At 52.2% G+C, this 21,258-nt stretch overlaps 1 protein-coding gene across 2 annotated transcripts; it reads left to right on the top strand.

Moving 5' to 3' along the window:
- Window positions 1–942: 942 nt before the first annotated feature.
- LOC105041689 (uncharacterized) lies at window positions 943–3,179 on the top strand. 2 transcript variants are annotated; one of them, XM_073254052.1, is made up of 3 exons: window positions 943–1,143; window positions 1,734–2,003; window positions 2,877–3,179. In XM_073254052.1, the coding sequence occupies exons 1-3, from the start codon at window positions 1,126–1,128 to the stop codon at window positions 2,922–2,924; spliced, it is 336 nt and encodes a 111-aa protein (XP_073110153.1). In that variant the 5' UTR covers window positions 943–1,125; the 3' UTR covers window positions 2,925–3,179. The 2 variants fall into 2 exon arrangements, with proteins under 2 accessions (XP_073110153.1, XP_073110154.1); XM_073254053.1 differs by having other exon boundaries at window positions 948–1,143; window positions 1,737–2,003.
- Window positions 3,180–21,258: the final 18,079 nt, after the last annotated feature.

Consider the following 21,258-nt stretch of genomic DNA (forward strand, 5'->3'; position numbering starts at 1 on the left):
TTCATTCCTCTTTCTTTTTCTTTTAATTATATAATTTTTTTGAAACTTTCTTAGATTTTTTGTCAAAATGTTTGCAAATTATTAATCATATAAGAAATGTGCAATGAACATCCTAGGATATAGAATTCTGAAGAGTTCTAGAAATCTCCTTTAGAATTTACATTATCTTTTCTACTATGCAACATCTAACCTTCTAATGATTTCGTGCATGAGATATGTCCGATCATCCATATTTCTCAGCATTTTTCGTATGTATATCTGTCCTTCACATCTTGAGCAATTATATTTATTTTCTCATACAAACGTAATTAAGTTGGTTTGAGCATGCAGTTGTTCATTGTAAGATCAAAAGTTTATTTATTTTTACTAAAACGTAATAAAAAACATGTGCGTCATACTCTAGTACAGTAGAATTAACAGACAGAATAGTGCTGACATCCCATATTAATTTGGAAATCTGTAGCGTTGGGAATCAAGCTTGTGTAGCTTAACTTGCAAACTTAAAAAGGTTACGGCACTAGTCACAAATAACCAACCTCATGGCATTCTATCCTCAACCAATTCTTGTCTCAACATTCATTTCAACACTTTTTAGCTCCTTTTACCAAAAGAAACAAAACACTTTTTAACTCCAATAGAGAAATTATTGCCCGGACCACCCCCAGATAACCCCACAAGGGTTGTTATTAGATTACGTTGTGACAAAATGTACTACCGGACCAGCTCACCGTCCACCTAATAAAAACAAAGTGGCTCGGTTTGTTTTGTACCTAAAAGCGTGAGCCTGGTGGAAGGGTACCAATGTATCCAGGAGTCCGTATCGAGAATCCAGGCTTGCTGTTTGGGGTCCACTGCTGATCCCATTCACTCTCACGCACAGCTGCAGAAGTTGCACGCTTCTCCGAATTATCTAATGCGCCGACCTAATCATCCCAGTGGCTTCCCTTTCCATGGTTGCTTCCAGGAAAGAGAGAGAGACTTGCAGCATCAATAATATATAACAAACTGGGTGGCTTTTGATACCTTAACCTGTTTCTTGTAGCTCGCTCCTCAGATCGTTTTTTTTTTTTCCCTTTTTGAATCAGAAGAAACGAAAAGAAACTGCCAATACGTTTGAAGAGAAGGATGGAGGACCGCAAAGAGGTCAGAACGATGTTCTTGTTTCTGTGTAATGTTTATTTATTCTTTCCTTTTTGTTGATTTTGGGGCTTTCTGTTGTTTTATTGTCTACTACAAGTTCGAAGATATGAGATGAAGGTTTCGTACTTGTTTAGAGTAAGGAACCAACAGTTCATACAAATCTTTTGATGAGTTTTACGTTCTTCTCTTCTTATCTTTTAGCTTGAGGATACTTTATATGCTCGTTCTAGTAACTAATTCCGAGATTTCTGCTGGCTGATTTATTCCATCTTTGTTTGCAGTAATTTTTCTCGAACTTTTTTTTAGTTTTTGTTTTCTTTGGGCATGCTAACGTACTTCCTCCACATCTCACTCGAATCAATCTAGCAATACTTAAATCTCAAACGTTTCGATTTAGTAATACTGCAAGAGAATTTAATATTGATAGACATGCTTTTTGTTTCCTGGTCTAGCTTTTCCCTTTCTTATTTTATCTTATTATTGTTCGCAGCCATTTTATTTCAAGGGAAAATGCTAACTCCTTTCCCTAACGTCACAAGTTGCTATGCAATAATTTTTCAACAAGGACTTTTTTTTTTTTTGGATGGGTGAAGCAGAGGAAAGGGCGGATGTCGGTGCCGGCGTTCGGGGACTGGGACCAGAAGAACGGGCTGCCGGACTACTCCTTGGACTTCTCCAAGATCCGGGAGACGCGCAAGCAAAACAAGATGGATATCTCCCGTGCCAGCCCTGGCAACAAGGACCACCTCATCCCCCACCACCACCACCACCACCAGTCCGAGTCCCAGTCGAACCGTTCCCGTGCTCCCACCGTCGATCTCCACCGTCCGCACCAATTCCATCAGGACGATCAGTCTCTCTCCGTGAGCACCTCATCTCATTCTCTCTTCCCCTTGTTATTGCTATAGTTTTCGGTGTTTTAAAAAAATTAAAAGAGATAAAAAAAAAAATTTCAAATGATAACCGTCAGGTTAGATGGGGTTTATGCTGATGTCCGCCACCGACCATTTGATTGGCCCGCCGTAGTCCTGCTATTTTGGCCTGTTTCTAACCCCGTGAGTGCTTCCGAGAAAGAGAGTGCACGGATTAGGATACGGTGAAACGGAGAATAGAAAGAGAAACGTCCCATGTTTCATTGTTGGTCCAAATACGATTCAAGAATGGATTGAAATGACAATTGAAATAGCTATGTTACTCCTGAGTCAGAATTGAAATCAGAATCCAAATTAAAATAAAATTTAAATATTAAAAAAATAATAATTAAGTTTTAGAGGATCAAGATATTTTTACCCCATGGAATTGGACTCTCCCAATCAGCAGTTATCTAAAGTCCAACTCTCTTTAATCAAACATATCTTCATAATTTATTTTTTCACTAAAAGAGAGATTGACAAGGATACTTATTATTAATTAACGTAATAATTGTAAGCCAAAATACACTATCTCAGCTATCCGAGAGCTCCGTATGATATCAGTTTGGTGATGCGTAGACTAGTATGCATCATGTCCCGATTCTATCATTTCCTTAGGTTAGAACATGAGGTCTGGATTTTCTAAACTTTTTCCAACTAAACGGCTGTACTTTGACGAGTTTTTAGGTAGAGACAAATATAGGGCTTTCTAGCTGGGGACCTTTTCTACTTCACTAGAGAAAGCAAGAGACTTGGTCCAAGATTCTGGAGGCTTTTAACTACCAGCCATAGCATGTGCTCAATTTTCTTGTGTTTTATGTGCAGGGGAGGAAGAAGTTCATGAGCTACTTCCATTGCTGCATAAAAGCATAAAATGGTGGCTTCCACGACCTTGTAGGAAGAGAGTTTTTCTCTGTGCTGCATATCTGCGGGAGCTTGGGAACATGGCCTCGGCCTCCCCAACTTCAGAGGCTTTTGTGTAACATTGTATGCTAATGGGTGACTACTGGCTTGTCGTACACAGCTGGATTGCCTTGTTTGTTATTTCTTTGGTAAGGCTGCTTTGTTTGTAATTTGGGAGTGCTTATTACTCAAAGAAACGAAGTACTGTGGGTCTCGGAGATTTAATCTACCTTGTCTGACACGCAAAAAGCTCAGTCCAGTTCACATGGGACGTTTTGGAATTTGGACCGGGCACGCGATTCTTTGTCCAAGTAGGCTGATCATACGCCAGAGCTCTTTCCCAAAATAATATAAAAAAAAAAATTATTTATAAAAATAATTTAAAATATAATTTTAAAAAAAAAATGATATTTTTTCTCCTTCCACGTCAGTTTTTTTTTTTCACCGCGGCATCGTCTCCAAAAAAAAAAAAAAAAAACGTCATTTAAAAAGATATTTTTAATTTTTTCCATCAAAAAAAAATAAAATAAAATAAAAAATCAAAAAAATAATTTTTAAATTTTTAAATTAATAAATGTTGGGTATAAAATATCCACGGCCGAAATTCCCATCAGAACGGCTCCGCCCGGACTCCTACGGGAGCTGGGCTCTACCGACGGCATCAGAAAGGCTCCGCTCGGACTCCTACGGGAGCCGGGCTCCACCTCCGACATCAGAAAGGCTCAGCCCGGACTCCTACGGGAGCCGGGCTCCACCGACGGCATCAGCACAGCTCCGCCCGGACTTCTACGGGAGTCGGGCTCCACCGCCATCAGCAAGTGCAGCTCCGCCCGGACTCCTACGGGAGCCGGGCTCCACCGCCGTCAGCAAAAACAGCTCCGCCCGGACTCCTACGGGAGCCGGGCTCCACCGCCATCAGCAAGCGCTGCTCCGCCCGGACTCCTATGGGAGCCGGGCTCCGCCGCCAACATCAAAACAGCTCCGCCCGGACTCCTACGGGAGCCGGGCTCCGCTCTCAATATCAATCGCTGGTAAGCTCAATCCGGACTCCTATCAGAGCCGGACTTCACCCTTGACTTTGCTTGCAGCAGCTCCTCCCGGACTCCTACGGGAGCCGGACTCCACCTCCGACACCAGAACGGCTCCGCCCGGACTCCTACGGGAGCCGGGCTCCACCTCCGACATCAGAACGGCTCCGCCCGGACTCCTACGGGAGCCGGGCTCCACCTTCGACATCAGAGCGGTTCCGCCCGGGCTCCTACGGAGGCCGGACTCCAACCGCGGCCGAACCTCAATCGACAGATCCGCACCCCCTCGGCAGATCGCGACAACAATCATGATCCTGTTCCAGGTCCTACAGCGGATTCTACGCGGCTCCAGCAACGGACCCATTACTCTCTGACAGGCTGTAGCAAACGGCCACGATTCTGTCCCACTCCCTGCGGCAGGTGCTGCACGATCCCACTACTCACTGACAGCTAGCGACAACGGACGCCACCCCACTATCCGCAACAGGCCATACGTGGCAGACTATGACAACAGCCACGAGTCTACCCCACCACTCTCCACAATTAATTTCCCTGACCGTGGGCGGCCCACTACCAGACGGTTACACACGTCGCCATCAGTCCGTTGCCTCCCCCGTCTATAAAAAGGGGGGACTCAGATACGTTATTTTTTAAGCTCATTTTTCTTATCTCAAAACTCTGCTAAATTCTCCGTTCGAGCACTCCATTCTTGTTGAGGCAGAGAACTGACTTGAGCGTCGGAGGGTCTTGCCGGAGCAACCCCACCTCCGGTTTAGACTTCCCTTGCAGGTCCCGGCGGCGACCGCGGCCTCCTCAGCTCCAGCTTCTCCGGCGCAGGCGGATTTTTGCACCAACAGGATTGGCGCTAGAAGAAGGGCGCGAATCTTCGCAGCACCCTTGTTCTTAAAGGAGCGCTCAACGGATCCGCTTCCGGCCATCCTTTCCGGCACCCAAGCCTCCTTTCCCTGTCCGATGCCTTCTCGCGGGGTTTCTACACAACTACCTCTGGCTATGACCGCCGATAAAGGGTGGTCGGGCGACCAGTCTCCGCGGGATTCCGTTAATGTCGTCTCGGGGGAATCCCAGCAGGAGGCGATCGGCAAATCAGCTGCACCCCCCAAGCGGCAAAAAGTCGAGGAACCCATAGCCTTCACTGAAGAAGACGCCCAGGGAGTCCAATTCCCTCACAACGACGCGGTCGTAGTTTCCCTGAACATAGCAAATTATGATGTCCGTCGCGTTCTCGTCGACAACGGAAGTTCGGCTGACATCTTGTTCTACAACGCCTTTTCAAGAATGACCACTCTTGGCGGTCATCTAAGGCCGATGTGCTCCCCCTTGATAGGGTTTACTGGTGACGCCGTTCCTACGGAAGGAACGATAGCTCTAACTGTGACCGCGGGTCAGCATCCAAAGCAGTCCAGGGCTCTGGTGAATTTCCTGGTGGTAAAGGCGCCATCTGCCTACAATGCAATTCTTGGCCGTCCCGGCCTCAATGCCCTTAGAGCCGTTGTTTCAACCTATCATTTGAAGTTGAAGTTCCCCACTGACAAAGGGATTGGAGAAGTTCGGGGAGACCAGGCGCTGGCCAGGCACTGCCACAATATTGCCCTGCAAAGAAGCGATCAAGCGGATCTCTGTCCAGTCGACGGGTTGGATGCGCGCGACGACCTCATTGAAGAGAGGGGCGGCCCGATCGAGGACCTAATACCAATTCCTTTGAATGATGGGAATGCGGAGCACGTGGTGTTGATTGGCTCCAACCTGGAGGAGGAGGTGCGGACGCATCTCACGGACTTTCTCCGAAGGAATGCGGACGTTTTCGCATGGGTCCCGGCGGATATGCCGGGGATCGAGACAGAAGTTATGGAACATCATCTGGCGGTCGACCCTAAACATCGGCCAACAAAAGAAAAAATCCGAAGTCATGCCCCAGAAAGGCAGAAGGCGATAGCCGAGGAAGTGGATAAACATCTCAAGGCCGGATTCATCAGGGAGGTCAATTATCCAGAATGGATCTCCAATGTTGTCTTGGTCAAGAAAGCAAACGGCAAGTGGAGGATGTGTATCGACTTCAAAAAGCTGAATAAAGCTTGCCCAAAGGACAGCTACCCCCTGCCCAGGATCGACCAACTGGTGGACGCTACCTCGGACCACGAGCTTCTCACTTTTATGGACGCATTCTCCGGCTATAACCAGATTAGGATGGCATCGGAAGATGAAGAAAAGACTGCTTTTATCACTAGTCGCGGCCTTTACTGCTACAGGGTTATGCCGTTCGGCCTCAAGAACGCAGGCGCAACCTATCAGCGGTTGGTAAATAAAATCTTCAAAGAACAAATCGGCCGAAACATGGAGGTGTACGTGGACGATATGCTCGTGAAAAGTAGATCTTCCGAAAATCATGTTGCCGACCTCGAGGAGGCTTTTGGCGCTCTTCGGAAATACAGAATGAAGCTGAACCCGACCAAATGCGCTTTTGGGGTAACCTCAGGAAAGTTCCTGGGCTTCATGGTGTCGGGGCGTGGGATTGAGGCCAATTCGGAGAAAATTCGCGCCATCCAGGAGATGGCCGCCCCGCGGTCGATCAAGGAGGTTCAGTGCCTCACTGGGAGGATCGCAGCTCTTAATCGCTTTGTCGCGAGGTCGGCTGAGCGATGTTTGCCCTTCTTCCAAACCCTCAAACAGCCGAAGAACTTCTGTTGGACCCCTGAATGTCAACAGGCATTCGAGGAATTAAAGAGCTACCTTAGCTCACCTCCACTACTGGCAAAGCCCGAACCTGGGGAGGAGTTATTTTTGTACCTGGCAGTCTCTCCCACATCCCTCGCGGCAGTCCTTGTCAAAGAAGAAATAAAAATCCAGCAGCCGGTCTACTACATTAGCCGCGTGCTAAGGGACGCCGAGACCAGGTATACTAAATTAGAAAAACTAACCTACGCTTTGTTGGTTGCAGCTCGGAGACTCCGACCTTACTTTCAAGGGCACACGGTGACGTTGCTCACCGACCAACCGATCAAAGCGGTTTTGCACCGAGCTGATATTTCTGGGAGAATGGCAAAATGGGCAATCGAGCTCACGGAATTCGACATCAACTACCAGCCTAGACCGGCAATAAAGGCCCAGGTATTGGCGGATTTCATAGTAGAATGCACCGTCCCTGAGGAGGCCGAACCTGAGCAAAGCAAAATTGACGACCTGAAGACTCGACCGGACTCCTCCGACGAAGAAGCCAGTTCCTTCGATGGCTTTTGGACCCTCCATGTGGACGGATCTTCCAACATGGCGGGCGCTGGTGCAGGCCTGATCTTGACCAGCCCGGAGGGGGTCGTCGCGGAGTACGCTCTGCGTTTCGGATTCCTCGCAACAAACAATGGAGCAGAATATGAAGCTCTAATCGCAGGATTGAGGGTCGCTAAGGAGCTTGGAATAGACCAACTCCGGGTGCACAGCGATTCCCAACTTGTAGTGGGACAAGTCAGCGGGAGCTTTGAAGCGCGGGAGGACAGTATGGCCAAATATCTTGAGAAGGTGAAGGAATTCACCCCCGCTTTCGACAATTTCGACATCAAGCAAATTCCAAGATCGGAGAATGCCAGAGCCGATTCTCTCCAAGCTAGCAACATCGGCTCCGGCCGAATTGCCCAAAGGCGTCCTCTTTGAAGTTTTAAAGTACCCAAGTACGGAAGAATCGCAGCTTGTAATGGATATTAACCACGAGCCCAGCTGGGTCGACCCGTTGATAACCTATCTTAGAGATGGGATTCTCCCCCAAGACGCGAAAGAGGCCCGGAAACTCCGAAATCAGGCATCCCGGTACATCCTCTATGAGGGCAAATTGTACAAGAGATCGTACTCCTTGCCTCTCTTGAGATGTCTCCGACCCTCAGAAGCCGACTACGCTTTATGGGAAGTGCACGAGGGAGTTTGCGGAAGCCATTTGGGTGCCAGATCTCTATCCCACAAACTACTCCGCCAAGGGTACTACTGGCCCACAATGCATCATGATTCAATCGAATATGTCAAAAAATGCGATCGATGCCAAAGGTACGCCAACGTCCAGAGACAACCTGCTACCGAACTCACACCCCTGAGTGCCCCATGGCCTTTCGCGCAATGGGGGATGGATATTCTTGGCCCCTTTCCCATGGCGTCCGGTCAAAGGAAATTCCTCCTTGTAGCAATCGACTACTTCACCAAATGGGTCGAAGCCGAACCACTAGCCAAAATCACAGAAGCTAAAGTGCAGGACTTCGTCTGGAAATCAATAGTGTGCAGGTTCGGTTTACCTCGAACATTGATCACTGATAATGGACGGCAATTCGCGGGAGCCAGATTTGCCGAATTCTGTGAAGACCTAAACATCTCCCACAAGTTCACATCAGTGGCCCATCCCCAGGCAAACGGTGAAGCCGAGGTAACAAACAGAACCCTTTTGCAGGGAATCAAGACAAGGCTTGAAAAAGCGAAAGGAACTTGGGCGGACGAGCTTTACCATGTGCTATGGGCGTACCGAACTACCCAGAGGTTGCCTACAGGAGAGACTCCCTTTGCTCTAGCCTTTGGTACAGAAGCCGTCATCCCGATCGAACTCAAACTCCCGTCGGTACGAGTCGTGGCGTTCGACGAACCCCAGAATGCACAAAATCTCAGGGCCAACCTCGACCTACTGGAAGAAAGGCGGGAGATCGCTCAGATCCGAATGGCGGCCTACAGACAGAAGGTTGCCCGATATTATAACGCCCGAGTCAAGAACAGGACATTTAGAGCGGGGGATCTTGTACTCCGACGAGCTGCTGTCTCACAGCCGCAGGCCCAGGGGAAGCTAGCCCCAAATTGAGAAGGACCTTATGAGATCAAAGAAGCAGTCTGACCTGGGACTTATTATCTTAAGGAGCTCGGAGGGGCCGACCTTCCGCGACCATGGAACTCAGAAAACTTACGGATATACTACCAGTGATTTTATCCTAATCGAAAAATGTGTGCCCACTTGTCTAGGGACAATTCAAGCAGGCGGTATCAAAAACGAGAACGCAATCTTACAAAAGTCGAAGGCCCGGTTCCTTTAGACCGGATGGGGGGAGAGGCCTCACAACGCCCATATGTGCCCCCACAGCCCTGTTAGGGATAGGAGGAGAACCTCGCCCTAACTTGAGCAAAGTCGAAGGCCCGGTTCCTTTAGACCGGATGGGGGGAGAGGCCTCACAACGCCCATATGTGCCCCCACAGCCCTGTTAGGGACAGGAGGAGAACCTCGCCCTAACTTGAGCAAAGTCGAAGGCCCGGTTCCTTTAGACCGGATGGGGGGAGAGGCCTCACAACGCCCATATGTGCCCCCACAGCCCTGTTAGGGACAGGAGGAGAACCTCGCCCTAACTTGAGCAAAGTCGAAGGCCCGGTTCCTTTAGACCGGATGGGGGGAGAGGCCTCACAACGCCCATATGTGCCCCCACAGCCCTGTTAGGGACAGGAGGAGAACCTCGCCCTAACTTGAGCAAAGTCGAAGGCCCGGTTCCTTTAGACCGGACGGGGGGAGAGGCCTCACAGCGCCCATACGTGCCCCCGCAGCCCTGTCAGGAACAGGAGGAGAACCTCGTCCTGACATGAGCGGAGAGTAAGGCCCGGACTCCTACGGGAGCCGGGTTCCGCCACCAAAAGGTTTCGCTCGGACTCCTACGGGAGCCGGGTTCCGCCACCAAAAGGTTTCGCCCGGACTCCTACGGGAGCCGGGTTCCGCCACCAAAAGGTTTCGCCCGGACTCCTACGGGAGCCGGATTCCGTCACCAAAAGGTTTCGCCCGGACTCCTACGGGAGCCGGGCTCCGCCACGAAAAGGCTTCGCCCGGACTCCTACGGGAGCCGGGCTCCACCTTCGACATTAGAGCGGCTCCGCCCGGACTTCTACGGAAGCTAGACTTTACTTATGACTTTGATTACAGAAAAACTTTGCCCTACTTCTTATGAAAACTATGCTGCTTCAACTTCCAGGAGCTTCTTCGAACCTAGCCCCAACTCCAGCGGAGAAAGATTCCAGCAAACCTAACAAGTGGATATCTCCCAACGGCAGGAAAAACCGAAAAGAAGCCCAGCGAAGGACGACCCCACATGAACTGAAAAGGTCGTCGACGGTCTTGGAACGGCATGACACAGGCAAAGAGAAAGAAAGAAGTTCGGCAGATAATTATTTGACACGAGAGGTAAACAAGGTACTGAAATCACTATTTTATTTGATAGAAGCACACGTTACAGGACCCGGCGGGTCAGGAAAAAGAGAAAAAGAAAATACATGTCTCGCAAAGCACGGTTCGGGCAGGATGAACCGGAGGCCGATCCAAGCTGCAAATTCCTCTTCCCGTCTCTGTTCTTCTCAGTCGCATTCTCCAGTGCGTGTAACATCTCTCGCCCCATCTCTCTTCCCCAAAGTTCCGACCTTAGCGAGAAGGGGGTGGGATTGATCTCCGAAGGCGGCGGGGGTAACAACGGCAGTAACGAAGACCTGTTTCAAGAAGAGCCGTAGCCATGACGGCCGCCACCTGAGGCGCTCCGGCAAGGTCGGCATGCGCTACTTCCACCGTCTCCGCGACAAGTTCTACCGCCCCGACCGTCGACCGTCTCTGGTCCCTTGGCCCCGACGGCGTCAAGGATCCCGTCATGACTTGTGATGTCTATTCTGCCCTCTTGACCGATATTGCCCCGCCTTACTGCTCCAAAATTCGCGGGCAGAATAGCTTCTACAACAGCCCCCGATATTAAACCCCTGTTGTTGAAGGAATTCTTCCTTGGGCCCCCTCTGAGATGACAGAGATTCTCACCGACCGTCGTCCTCCTCCTCACCTTCCTCCGAGCCCTAACAATCCCCTCAAGAACAGCCTCCAGAGTTGAGGACATGGTGTGGAAACCCTCCGAGAAGGATTGATGGCAAAAGGCGGCGAGAATTGGCACGAGGGGAGCAAGACTCTCAAGGGAAAAGAAGAACGCCGGGATAAGACCGTGAATGGATCGAAGGGTTTAAATAGCCGGCGGATCCTGGCGCAGTTATGACGGCGAGAATTCCTGGGCCAGATGGTGTGTGCCGCGTGTCGCGCTTATCCGCTTCGTTGCTATCAAGGGTTGACCGCTCACAGATTCCCACAGGGCGACGCCTGGGATCGCATTTCAACGGGGGTTTTGAAAAGACTTTTCAAGTCGCCTTTGCCAAAAAACGGATTCTGACACGCGCACATTAAGTGGGGGCAGCCGCGCACAGGAATCGAGGGGGCAATTTCGGCTGCGCATCTCTCTCTGTGTACTTCCTTCGCTTGAAATTTAAACTTGGAAGTAGGGGACTGGTGTTGGGTATAAAATACCGCGGCCGAAATTCCCATCAGAACGGCTCCGCCCGGACTCCTACGGGAGCCGGGCTCCACCGACGGCATCAGAAAGGCTCCGCCCGGACTCCTACGGGAGCCGGGCTCCACGGAGCGGGTCCACTCCATCAGAAAGGCTCAGCCCGGACTCCTACGGGAGCCAGGGCTCCACCGTCCGCATCAGCAAGACTCCGCCCGGACTCCTACGGGAGCCGGGCTCCACCCCGCCATCAGCAAGTGCAGCTCCGCCCGGACTCCTACGGGAGCCGGGCTCCACCTCCGACATCAAAAGCTCCGCCCGGACTCCTACGGGAGCCGGGCTCCAACCTCCGACATCAGAAGGCTCCGCCCGGACTCCTACGGGAGCCGGGCTCCACCTCCGACATCAGAAAGGCTCCGCCCGGACTCCTACGGGGCCGGGCTCCACCTCCGACATCAGAAAAGCTCCGCCCGGACTCCTACGGGAGCCGGGCTCCACCTCCGACATCAGAAAGCTCCGCCCGGACTCCTACGGGAGCCGGGCTCCACCTCGACATCAGAAAGGCTCCCCCGGACTCCTACGAGCCGGCTCCACCCGCCTCAGAGCCCTCCCGGACTCCTACGGGAGCCGGGCTCCACCTCCGACATCAGAAAGGCTCCGCCGGACTCCTACGGGAGCCGGGCTCCACCTTCGCCATCAGAACGGCTCCGCCCGGACTCCTACGAGAGCCGGGCTCCACCTTCGACATCAGAGCGGTTCCGCCCGGGCTCCTACGGAGGCCGGACTCCAACCACGGCCGAACCTCAATCGACAGATCCGCACCCCCTCGGCAGTCGCGACAACAATCATGATCCTGTTCCAGGTCCTACAGCGGATTCTACGCGGCTCCAGCACGGACCCATTACTCCCTGACAGGCTGTAGCAAACGGCCACGATTCTGTCCCGCTCCCTGCGGCAGGTGCTGCACGATCCCACTACTCACTGACAGCTAGCGGCAACGGACGCCGCCCCACTATCCGCAACAGGCCATACGTGGCAGGCTATTGTCATTCTTTGGACCCCATTAATGGGGTTATGCATTGATTCTCTAGATCCAGCTGCCAATGAAGATTGTACATTAGTTTTTTAGACTCTGCTAATAGAGGTTATACGTTGGTACTCTAATTGAGCTTACTGTTTATGTTATGACCCTGCCATAGGATACAAGTATGGTCATAGTTAAGACTGTTGAGTTATACGTTATTTGATTCAAATCAGATTTATGATTATGTATGCATATGAATATTTAAAAATATTTAATTCAATTAAATAAATATAAAATATATTCTTATATTTATTCATAATATTTATTTTTAAATATTATATATTATAATAATATCTGTTGGTGCAAAAATCTGCTTGCGTCGGAGAAGCTGGAGTCGAGAGAGTCACGGTCGCCATCGGGACCTTCAAAAGAAGTCTAAACCGGAGGTGGGGTGCTCCGGCAAGACCCTCCGACGCTCAAGTCAGTTCTCTGCCTCAACAAGAATGGAGTGCTCGAACGAAGATTTTAGCAGAATTTCTAGGTAAAAAATAAGAGCTTATAGAATAACGTATCTGGGGTCTCCCTTTTTATAGACGGAGGGGGCAACAAACTGATAGCGATGCCTGTAACCGTTCGGCAGTGGGCCACCCAGAGTCAGGGGAAGTTTGTTGTGGAGAGTAGTGGAGTGGATCCATGGCTATCACCGGGGCATGCCACGTGGAGTCTGCCACGGGGATCGGAGCGACGTCCGTTGTCGCAACTTGGAAGAATCACGCGGTATCCGTCGCAGGAAGTGGAGCAGGATCATGGCCATTATTACGGCCCGCCAGGGAGTGATGGAGCCGCGTGGAATCCATCGCAGGAGGTGGAGCAGAGTTGTGGCTATTGCTGCAGCCTGCCAGAGGGTGATGGAGCCGCGTGGAATCCGTCGCAGGGAGTGGAGAAGTGCTACCCGTTACTGTGGCCTGCCAGGGAGTGATGGAGCCACGTGGAATCCATCGCAGGAGGTGGAGCAGAGTCGTGGCTATTGCTGCGGCCTGCCAGGGGGTGATAGAGCCGTGTGGAATCCGTCGCAGGGAGTGGAGCAGTGCTGCCCGTTACTGTGGCCTGCCAAGGGGTCCAGACTTGTCGGTCGGAGTTCGGTTGGAGTCGGTAGCTGGAGTCGAAAGTGAAGTCCGGCACCTATAGGAGCTCGGACGAGGTCTTCCTGCAATCGAAATAGAAGACGGAGTCTGGCTCACGGAGTCCGAACGAAGTCTGTCTGCCGTCGGAGTAGAAGGCAGAGTCCGGCTTCCGTGGGAGTTCGGACGAAGTCTGCCTATAGCAGCACGCGAAGTCGTGGGCGGAGCCAGACTCCCATAGGAGCCCGAGCGAAGCCTTCCCGCAGTCGGGGTCGAGGATGGAGCCCGGCTCCCATGGGAGTCCGGGCGAAGCCTTCCAGCAGTTGAGGTTGGGGACGAAGTCCGGCTCCCGTAGGAATCTGGACGAGTCTTCTCGGAGCTGGGGATGGAGCCCGGCTCCCATAGGAGTCCGGGCGAAGCCCACCTGCAATCGAGGTCAAGGACGAAGTCTGGCTCCCGTAGGGGTCCGGACAGGGTTTACCTGTGAGTGAAGTCGCTGGTGGAGCTCGACTCCCATAGGAGTCCGGGTGAAGCCTTCCAGCAGTTTGAGGTTGGGGACGAGATCCGGCTCTCGTAGGAGTCCGATCGAAGTCCACCTGCAATCAAGGTCAGAGACGAAGTCCGGCTCCCGTAGGAGTCCGAATGGAGTTTACCTGTAAGTGAAGTCGCGGGCGGAGCTCGGCTCCCGTAGGAGTCCGGGTGAAGCCTTTCAGCAGTTGAGGTTGGGGACGAGACCCGGCTCCCGTAGGAGTCCGATCGAAGTCCACCTGCAATCAAGGTCAGGGACGAAGTCCGGCTCCCGTAGGAGTCCAGACGGAGTTTACCTGTAAGTGAAGTCGCGGCGGAGCTCGGCTCCCGTAGGAGTCCGGGTGAAGCCTTTCAGCAGTTGAGGTTGGGGACGAGATCCGGCTCCCGTAGGAGTCCGAACGAAGGCTGCCTGCAGCTAGAGTCGGAGACGAGATCTAGCTCCCGTAGGAGTCCAGTCGAAGTCCACCTACAATCAAGGTCAGGGACGAAGTCCGGCTCCCGTAGGAGTTCGGACGGAGTTTACCTGTAAGTGAAGTCGCGGGCAGAGCTCGGCTCCCGTAGGAGTCCGGGTGAAGCCTTTCAGCGGTTGAGGTTGGGGATGAGACCCGGCTCCCGTAAGAGTCCGGACGAAGCCTGCCTGCAGCTGGAGTCGGAGACGAGATCTGGCTCCCGTAGGAGTCCAATCGAAGTCCACCTGCAATCAAGGTCAGGGACGAAGTCCGGCTCCCGTAGGAGTCCGAACGGAGTTTACCTGTAAGTGAAGTCGCGGGCGGAGCTCGGCTCCCGTAGGAGTCCGGGTGAAGCCTTTCAGCGGTTGAGGTTGGGGATGAGACCCGGCTCCCGTAGGAGTCCGGACGAAGCCTGCCTGCAGCTGGAGTCGGAGATGAGATCTAGCTCCCGTAGGAGTCCGATCGAAGTCCACCTGCAATCAAGGTCAGGGATGAAATCCAGCTCCCGTAGGAGTCCGGACGGAGTTTACCTGTAAGTGAAGTCGCGGGCGGAGCTCAACTCCCGTAGAGTCCGGGTGAAGCCTTTCAGCAGTTGAGGTTGGGGACGAGACCCAGCTCCCATAGGAGTCCGATCGAAGTCCACCTGCAATCAAGGTCAGGGATGAAGTCCGGCTCCCGTAGGAGTCCGGACGGAGTTTACCTGTAAGTGAAGTTGCGGGCGGAGCTCGGCTCCCGTAGGAGTCCGGGTGAAGCCTTTCAGCAGTTGAGGTTGGGGATGAGATCCGGCTCCCGTAGGAGTCCGGACGAAGCCTACCTGTAGCTGGAGTTGGAGACGAGATCTGGCTCCCGTAGGAGTCCGATCGAAGTCCACCTGCAATCAAGGTCAGAGACGAAGTCCGACTCCCGTAGGAGTCCGGACGGAGTTTACCTGTAAGTGAAGTCGCGGGCGGAGCTCAGCTTTCGTAGGAGTCCGGGTGAAGCCTTTCAGTAGTCGAGGTCGGGGACGAGATCCGGTTCCCGTAGGAGCCCGGGCGAGGTCCACCTGCAATCAAAGTCAGGGGCGAAGTCCGGCTCCCGTAGGAGTCCGGACAAAGTTTACCAGCAATCGGGGTCGAGGACGAAGCCTGGCTCCCGTAGGAGTCCGGACGAAGCCTTTCCGCAGTCGAGATCGGGGACGAGATCTGGCTCCTGTAGGAGTCCGGGCTGAGTCTGGTAGTTGTAGGAATCTACTGTTAGGGAAGTTCAGCTGTTGGCGGAGTCCGGGGTAGTTCGGATTGTAGTTGAACCCGACTGGAAGAAGTCTGGAAGGGTTTCGGGGAGCAGCTGATAGTCGTAGAAAGTCGGCTGACGGCGGAGCTTAGTGAGCGCTTAAGGCGGTTTAATAGATAACTGGGGGAACTCATGTTGAAGGAGCTCGGGTGGTGTAGTGGGAGTTCGTCCGTCGGGGGAATTCAGTCAGCACTGTGGGAATCCGGCTGTTGGAGAAGTCCGGGGAGATACCATCTACTGTCGAAAGCCGAAGGAGTCTTGGGAGGGTCAATCCTGTTAAGAACTTCGGCTGAGGGTATTTTATACCCAACACCAGTCCCCCTACTTTCGAGATCGAATTTCGAATGAAAGAAGTACAGAAAGATTGTCACAGCTCCTCCCTCGATGTCCGCGCGCGATCGTCCTCAGATATTTTGGCATTTAATGCGCACATGCTGGAGCCTTTTTCCGATTAGGGCGACCCGAAGAGTCTTTTCGGAACTCCCACCAGGACGTGATCCCAAGCATCACGCCGTGAAAGTCCGCGAACGGTCAACCCTAGGTCGCGGTGAGTGGGACACGCGGTGGGCACTGGTTGGCCTAAGGACACCTGCCACCATAACTGCGCCAGGCTCCGTTGCCTATTTAAGCCCCCACCTTTCCTCCAGGGGCTCACTTCGCCTGAGGGCCGACATCCTTCTTTCGCTTGAGAACTTAGCCACTTAGCCGCTCCATCGGTGCCCCTTCCGACTCCGAATGTCCTTTGCGTCGGTCTTTGCCATCTCCACCGGCTCTCCGCCATCTCCAGTCCCCCGAGTCTTTCTAAGGGTTCCCCCGTCGGAGCCTCCGCCCCGGAGGCCAATCTCAAGAGGATGCCACGGACTAGGAAGAGTGCAAGGAGGAGAACAATAGTCTGCGAGTTCTCCGATTGTCAAACTGCCGCTGAGGGTTTCTGTCGTCTTAAAGGGGGCTCGAGGGAGAATTTCTTCAACAACAGGGGTTTAACAACGGGGACAACCGGTGAAGGCGTTCCGCCTGAGAATTTTAGAGTAGCTGAACGGAGCGACACCGGTCAAGGGGGCAGAGCTGTCGTCACAAGCCGTGGCGGAATCCTTGATGTCGTCGGGGCTGAGGGACCAGAAGCGGTCGGTGCCGACGGTGGGGCAGTAAAACTTATTGCGGGGACGGTGGAAGTAGCGCATGCCGACCTTGCCGGAACACCTAGGACGGCGGTTGTCATGGAGCATCCGATGGTGGCGCATATCTCCGGTGCCATCGCTGCCTCCGGGGTAACTCCGATTCTTCTTGAAACAGGTCATCGTCGCCGCTGCCGTTGCCCTTGCTACCCCCTGGAATCTATCCCATCTTTTTCCCCCTAGGGTTGGGGTTTCGGAGGTGGAGCGGAACGAGGCGGGGGGCGAGAGCCGAGAGGCTTGTCACACGTGCTGGAAAATGCTGCTGGGAAGGATGGAACCGGGAAGAGAAGTCTACAGCTCGAAGTAGCCTCCGGTGTATCCCTTTCGAGTCTTGTAATAATGTTTCCTTTTTCTGGCCCTCCAGATCTTGTAACGTACATCGAGAAATGAGAAGGAAATTTTGTTACTTCGCTTGCGCTTTGCATCGAATTGTTGTTTGCCGAACTTCCTTTCTTTACCATTGTTGTGGTTGTATTCCCTTCTCTTTACTTCTCTTCTTCTTTCTCTCTTTCTCTTCTCTCTTTTTCTCTCTCTTTTTTTCATTTGGAATTTTTCCTCCGCTCTTGGTGGGGCTACAGGAGTTCGGCTCCCGCAAGTGAAGTCGAGGCGAAGTCCGGCTCCCGTGGGAGTCCGGACGGAGTTTACCTGCGATTGAAGTCAGAGGCGAAATCTGGCTCCCGGACGGAACTTACCAGCGGTCAAAGTTGGGGACGAGATTCGGCTCCCGTAAGAGTCCGGAAGGAGTTTGCCTGTAGCTGGAGTCAGAAATGAGATCTGGCTCCCGTAGAAGTCCGATCGAAGTCCACCTGCAATCAAGGTCAGGGACGAAGTCCGCTCCCGTAGGAGTCCGGACAGAGTTTACCTGTAAGTGAAGTCGCGGACGGAGCTCGGCTCCCATAGGAGTCCGAGTGAAGCCTTCCAGCAGTTGAGGTTGGAGGCGGAGTCCGGCCCCCGTGGGAGTCCGGACGGAGTTTACTGGCGGCCGAAGTCAGGGATGAAGTCTGGCTCTCGTAGGAGTCCGGACGGAGTCTTATCGCGAAGGGGCCACTGGAGAAGGTCCCCCCTTTTTCTCTTCTGGTCTTGAACGACCAGACTTTAATTGATGCTGGGATGAGGTTCTTTCCCTATTTCTGTCGTAACAGGTTTCAGCTCTAGTTAGGACGAGGTCGACCTCTTGTCTCTAACACGACCGTAGGCGTACATATGGGCATTGCTGGGCCCTTCCCCCCTTCCGGTCTAAAGAGAACCGGGCCTTCGACTTTGCTCAAGTTAGGGCGAGGTTCTCCTCCTGTCCCTAATAGGGCTGTGGGGGTGCATATGGGTGTTGCAGGGCCTCTCCCTCCATCCGGTCTAAAGAGAATCGGACCTTCGACTTTGCTCAAGTTAGGGAGAGGTTCTCATCCTGTTCCCAACGGGGCTGTGGGGGCACATAAGGGTCGTCGCAAGGGCCTCTCCCCCCATCCGGTCTAAAAGAACCGAGCCTTCGACTTTGCTCATGTTAGGGCGAGGTTCTCCTCATGTCCCTAACAAGGCTGTGGGGGCACATGTGGGCGCTGTTTGGCCTCTCCCTCCATCTGATCTAAGAGGAATCGGGCCTTCGACTTTGCTCACGTTAGGGCGATGTCCTCCTCCTGTCCCTGACGTGGCCGTGGGGGTGCATAAGGGTGTTGTAGGGCCTCTCCCCCCATCCGGTCTAAAAGAACCGGGCCTTTGACTTTGCTCACGTTAGGGTGAGGTTCTCCTCCTGTCCCTAACATGGCTGTGGGGGCGCGTAAGGGCGTTGTAGGGCCTCTCCCCCCATCCGGTCTAAAAGAATCGGGCCTTTGACTTTGCTCATGTTAGGGCGATGTTCTCCTCCTGTCTCTGACATGGCTCAGGGGGCGTCCAAGGGCCGTTATATGGGCCTTTCCCCTGATCCGATCTTAAAATAATCGGACTTTCATTTTGCTCATGTTAGGATGAGGTTCTCCTCCTATTCCTAACATGACCTTGTTTTAATTGTTTGAAGGGGTCGCCTCCAATCGTAACAAGTCCATGCCGAAAGGGAAAGATATGTAAAGTCGAAAGAAATTTTGATTCAAGGTAAAGTCGTGAGCAATACATTTACAGGTTTCTTGAGTTCCATGGTCGTGGAAGGTCTACTCCTCCTTGAGGTCCTCCGGTGATGGAGTCGATGGTCCCGATTGGAGGCCGATCTCTGGGCTGCTCCTCCCTCCTTGGCGGCTCAGGTTGCGGCAGGGCCCTTGGCCGATCTTCTCTACCCTCAGGCCGGCGACGAATGAACCTGTCGAGTCGACCTCGCTGGATGAGCTCCTCGATCTCGTCTCGAAGCTGGATGCATTCCTCCATGTCGTGGCCGTGGTCGCGATGGTAGAGACAGAACTTATTGGGGTTGCACTTCTCGGGGTGTGTGCGCATCCTCTCTGGCCTAGGGAGCTGTTCCCTGACCTCCATCAGTACCTGGATCTTCGAGGCATTGAGGGGGGCATAGTTGCGGAATCTTCCTGGTGGAGAACCCCGCCGGACTCCGTGGTCCGGACTTCTCTGTCTGCATACCCGGGGAGGAGTATGGACACACTTGTGCCCAAGAGGGGATCGAGAATGCGGTCGAGCTTCTCTCGGCTTTTTTTCGACTGCGGGCTTACTCGAGTCTCCCGCCTGCCGCTCTCTCACAGTCTCCTCATCCTTCATTTTGAAGGCCTCCTCTGCTCGGGCGTACCCTTCAGCCCGAGCCAACAAATCAGCAAAATTCCTGGGGTACTTCTTCTCCAGGGAGAACAAAAGGTCATTCTTCTGAAGGCCGCCCTTCAGAGCGGCCATTGCTACCAATTGGTCCAAATTCTGGACCTCCAGTGCTGCGACATTGAAATGGTTGATGTAGGCCCGAATTGACTCCCCCTCCCTCTGCTTGATATTAATGAGGGACTCCGAGCCCTTCCGGGGGCGCCGGCTGCTGACAAAATGGGCCACAAACTGGTGGCTCATCTGATCGAAGAAAAGATGGTACCCAGCTTCAGCGTCGAGTACCAGTTTTTCGCCGCTCCCTTCAAGGTGGTTGGGAAGGCTCGACACAGAATGGCGTCGGGTGTGCCATGAAGCAGCATCATCATCCGGAAGGCCTCCAGATGATCGACTGGGTCCGAAGTCCCGTCGTAGCTTTCGAACTGGGGGAGTTTGAAGTTTGGCGGGATCGGTTCCTGCATGATCATTTGAGAAAAGGGAGGATCAGTGCAAATATCCTCATCGTAAGCGGGGGGAGCGTGGCGGAGTTCTTCGATCCGCTGGTTCATCTCCTGGAGTCTCCGATCCAGGAAATCCTCTCGACTTCGGGTCTCGAGGGTCCTCTGGCAGAATGGGGGTAGGGATCTTCCAGGGGTGGAGTTATGATCCGATTGAGGGCTCTCCACCCTCGGGTTCGTCTTCCCAAGAAAGACGGGGCGGCTGGCCCAAGTGGCCCGCCCCACCGTCGGATTTTGGTGTTTCGGTGACACTCTTTCCAGGCGCACCGATGCCTGCGGCTGCTGCTACTGCTGCATTGCCTGCACAGCTTCAGTGAGGCCTCTGACCTGCTGTGCCAGCAAATCAAATTCTCCACGCCGACCGCCGTCGCCGGAGGAGGAGGAGGAGGCTGGAAAACTGGAGGTGAGGCCGGAGCCTGAGATCTGACCGCGGAGGCTGTGGATCGCCGTGTGGATACCTTACGGGGAGGCATCGGGCGAAGATCAAGTGGAGGAAGGAGGGGAGGGCACCGGAAAAGATGCCCGGGGGCAATCCCGTTGGTTATATATGAATATATATAAAAATTACAATGGAATTATGATATATAGGGTTTGATATATGATGGACAATTTAGGGATCTTGTTATTATTAGTTGGATTTTGATCTAAAGTAATTGTAAGAGGATTAATCATAAATTTTATTATGCATTGTGATTATTAATTTGATTATCAGTTATTTAAGTGAATTACAAGCTTAAATTTGATATGAGAAGAATACTATAATATTGCTTAGTTTGAATTTATTGTTTTGTGACAAGATAATTCTTATTTATAATAATGTGTTCCATATTTGGACTAAGAACATTTTTAATATATTTGATTGTAATATTTCTTGAGGTTGAACCTAGAATGTAGATCGTGTATGAAGCTTGCATGTAGAAGAAAATTATATTTGGGGACATTGCTAATAGGTCTATTTTTTTATTGAAGGAACTAATTTTATTTTGAGGTTTGAAAGGATCCACCGTGATGGAATCTTTGATAATTTTGATTACCATTATTGGATAAAAAATATATTTTATTTATGTCTATCATAAACTATGTGGTGCATATGAAATTTAATTCAAAAATTTGAGTTTACGAGTTGACATAAGATTTTGCCATCCT

The sequence above is a fragment of the Elaeis guineensis genome, chromosome 3 (genome assembly GCF_000442705.2).
Source record: "Elaeis guineensis isolate ETL-2024a chromosome 3, EG11, whole genome shotgun sequence".
Taxonomy (NCBI): Eukaryota; Viridiplantae; Streptophyta; class Magnoliopsida; order Arecales; family Arecaceae; genus Elaeis; species Elaeis guineensis.